Consider the following 3,548-nt stretch of genomic DNA (forward strand, 5'->3'; position numbering starts at 1 on the left):
GGTAACATGCTATGAATGTAAAGAAACAAGTCATTACAGAAACGAATGCCTAAAGCTTAAGAAAGAAAGCTCCAGAAGAGAAAGTTTCAAGAAAAACTCCTTTAAAACTATTTCCAAAGGCTCTATGGCCCTGTCTATACCTATTTGGTAAAAGAGTTCTGGCGCTTTGCAGACTCAGATGATCATTACATTGTATCACATGTTATGGGGGTAAAGATTATCATCACTGAGAAGTCCATCGCCTCCCTTCTGAACATGGAGAAGACAGGGGGAAGAAGGATCTACAATATCAATCCTAGGGAAAAGTACATGTCCCAGGAAATTGCCCCAACCATTTTTCAACAGAACGTTGAAGGCAACTCCTCTAAAAACAAGGAACTTCACCAGAACCCCCGAGTCTGGCTGAAGATCATTATGGGAACCATTCATCACCTCCTAACCTCCAACTCTTCTGACTTCATCAACACGGATCAGAAGTGCATACTCTACTGCCTTCACAAAGGACTCAAGCTGAACCTGCCAGCGTTGCTATTCAAATACCTCAGAGACTCTGTCAAAGACACCAGAAACAACATGAAACCCAGAACCTAAATCCCTCTGGGAATGCTTATCTCTGATGTTCTGATCGAGAGCAGGTTGGTGGATCACCTGATCTATCACAATCTGATGGAAGATGTCACAATTGACATTGGAAGGCATCTGAACGCTCGTAATTTGAAGAGCATGGGGGTGATTGAGCAAGTTAGGGTGAAACCCTCGTTAGATACCTCCTGGGAAGCACTCAAGGATCAGAGGAAGATTCCAAATGACCTCTACCTCTTCTCCAAGATTGATCCTCTAGAGGTTGTGGCACACTATCTGAAGGATCTCGCAAGCCAAGGAGTAGACATCTCAGAGTTCTCTGTGGATTGGCTGCCTGAGCATCCACCAAACTTCATAAAGAGACAACGAGAACCTTCTGAGAAGTCAAAGAAGGCCAAGAAAGCAAAACTAGGGGAAACTTCTGCGTCCATACCTCCGGTCCCTCTGATCGAATCACCAAGTAAGTCTTTGCCTCCTCACTCTCGCTCTGTTAATTTAAAGCAAATTTCTTCTTCTCTTCCCCAAACAACTCCTATCTACACTCAATCTGAACCCCAACCCTCTACCACCAAACCCTCTAAAACTCTAACCCTTAACCCACCATCACCTCCGTTTCAAAAGTTTAACCTCTCCACCACAACCCTACCAATTTCTGAAGCTGAAATGCTTAACGAATCTATCTCACCTATCTCCTCCACACCTTCATCTACACCCTACTACATCTTATCATTTGATTCAGAACCCTCTGACCCTCAATCCCCCACACTGGCTCAGCTTCAGGCTCGTGCTCTTGCCTCACAACAATAACCTGAACCAGAAGCTAACACTCCACCACCTGAACAACCAATTCCACCACCATCCGAACAACCCACCATACCACCCTCTGATACTCCCATCATACCACTCTATGAAAACATTATCATCCCTACCTCTCTGACTCCCGCTGGCACCAACCAAACACCACCAACATCCCCATCCCCTGACACTGAACCAGAAACTACCTTCCCCACCCTAGAAGAAGCAATCTCTTTATTTGATGAGTCTTTAGTGGAAAAGATCAAATCTCTATTTGTAAACTCTAATATCAGTGATGATCCCTCTGTAGTGAGGATTCACTGGAATAGAGTGATCAGATGGATGACCTCTGAATCTTTCAAACTGAAAGGCCTCTCTGAACAAGTCCGCAACGACTTTATCAAAGATGATAGAGAAAAGCTACATGCATGGTTGGTCAGAGAGGCAGAGGAAAATGCCAGAAGAGAAGCAGAAGAGAAAGCTCATCTGGAAGAAGAGCAACAGGTCCGAGAAGCTGTTGTTGCTGCTGAAGCTGAAGCAAAAGTAAAAGCTGACGCTAAAGAGGCAGCATGCATAACTGCGGAAGAAGCTGCCAAGACTAGCAATGATGCTCTGGCTCAGAGGGAGTAATCAAACTCTTACTTCGCCCCTCTGGTCCTGAAGACTCTGGAAGAGCTGCAGAAGGAGCAACATATAGTGCGAGCAAGACTGGATCATCAGGACTCCGTCAACAACAATATTCAGAACCTGTTGACTCAGTTGCTCCAAAGGATGCCTCCGTCTCCAAACCCTTAGGAACTTAGGCTTCTCTTGTTGCTTTCCTTATGTTTTCTGCTATGTATTTTGCCTTTATCATATACAAACTTCCTTTGGTTTGCCTGTTTTGATGCTAAGTCTTTTTGAGTCTAACAAAAGGGGGAGAACAAAAATAGCTATGACGAAAATATATCTAAACCTCTTGCTGCACTGCATGCATTAATATCTTATGAAAACTAAGTTATGCAGGATAACAACTAAAGTAATAACTAGCTGCCACACAAGGAAAATCCGGTAAGAACTTCTGAGAAATCCTATGATCCATCTCAGGGGGAGTCACCTCTCATTCTGACTCTGAGATAATTTTTTTTGCTGATAGTATCAATGTTTCATCATCACTCTGAATTTTTTTTGTCATCATCAAAAAGGGGGAGATTATAAGAACAAATTTAGTATCTACAATTCATCTCTAAGATTTCGATGATAACAAAGGATGAAAATGGCACCCTAACAAATTTATCTAAGTATGCAGGACTCTAATAAAAAAGAAGTCAAATAGATATACATCAGATACAGACACAAGTTCAGAATGACCACTTAGAAGATACTCATACAGAAGCTCTGATTCTGAATAAAGGGAGCACACAAAGCGTAACAAACAAAGAGAGATCAGACACTCTGAAGCAGAAGAGCGCACTCCAGGATCTGAACCTTTTACACTCTTGCGAATTCATCAGGAAGACGTCAAGAACCTCTAAATACAGTCAACTGCAAGCAACTATCTGAAGATATACTGGCTGAATAGAAACTCTGATATCTGAACATTCTGATTCAGAAATGATCTCCAAAGACTTAGCTATGAAGTCTTCGACTTATGGCAAGAATCTCAATTAGGAAGAAAATTATAGCGCCCTAAAACTGCTTTGGAAAGAACACAAAGAGTAATATCATTAATCATCCATCATTTCCAAAGATCCTGTCATTCAACGGTCTCCTCTTTCAACTCCTATATAAAGGATGGATCACTTTGCTAAAAACAAAAAAAACACACGAGAATACAACACTACTTTCATATCTATTATTCATTCTCTTTCTCACACGAGTTGCTGCTCTAAAAGTGTGAACAATTCTTTTTCTCTTACCTTGTGTAATATCTGCATACCTAGAAGCACTAAGCATTACTATAATTCTATTTATTTGTTGAATTCTCCTCAAGTAACTTGTGGAGTCTATAAACTTGATAGGGCTAAGAGATATTTATCCTCTTAGACGATCTTTTTGTAATCTTTCAAGATTAGTGGATTAAGTCCTTATTGAAGGCGAAATCACCTTGGTCGGATGGACTGGAGTAACTTTGAATTTCAAGCGAACCAGTATAAAAATTCAGTGTTGATATTTTTTTTTTGCGTGTGTCT

At 41.2% G+C, this 3,548-nt stretch overlaps 1 protein-coding gene across 1 annotated transcript; it reads left to right on the top strand.

Annotated features, from left to right (window-relative positions):
- Positions 1-666: 666 nt before the first annotated feature.
- On the top strand, positions 667-2,007 carry LOC127104859 (uncharacterized). Its single transcript, XM_051042005.1, has 2 exons — positions 667-1,366; positions 1,400-2,007. The coding sequence occupies exons 1-2, from the start codon at positions 667-669 to the stop codon at positions 2,005-2,007; spliced, it is 1,308 nt and encodes a 435-aa protein (XP_050897962.1).
- The last annotated feature ends 1,541 nt before the right edge of the window (positions 2,008-3,548 follow it).

The sequence above is a fragment of the Lathyrus oleraceus genome, chromosome 1 (genome assembly GCF_024323335.1).
Source record: "Lathyrus oleraceus cultivar Zhongwan6 chromosome 1, CAAS_Psat_ZW6_1.0, whole genome shotgun sequence".
NCBI lineage: Eukaryota > Viridiplantae > Streptophyta > Magnoliopsida > Fabales > Fabaceae > Lathyrus > Lathyrus oleraceus.

Excerpts from the sequence above, each read along its gene's own strand:
- LOC127104859 (XM_051042005.1), top strand. The coding sequence starts at position 667 with ATGGAAGATGTCACAATTGACATTGGAAGGCATCTGAACGCTCGTAAT. Across the intron at positions 1,367-1,399 it reads ACTGGCTCAGCTTCAGGCTC|AAGCTAACACTCCACCACCT; the intron begins GTGCTCTTGCCT and ends AACCTGAACCAG.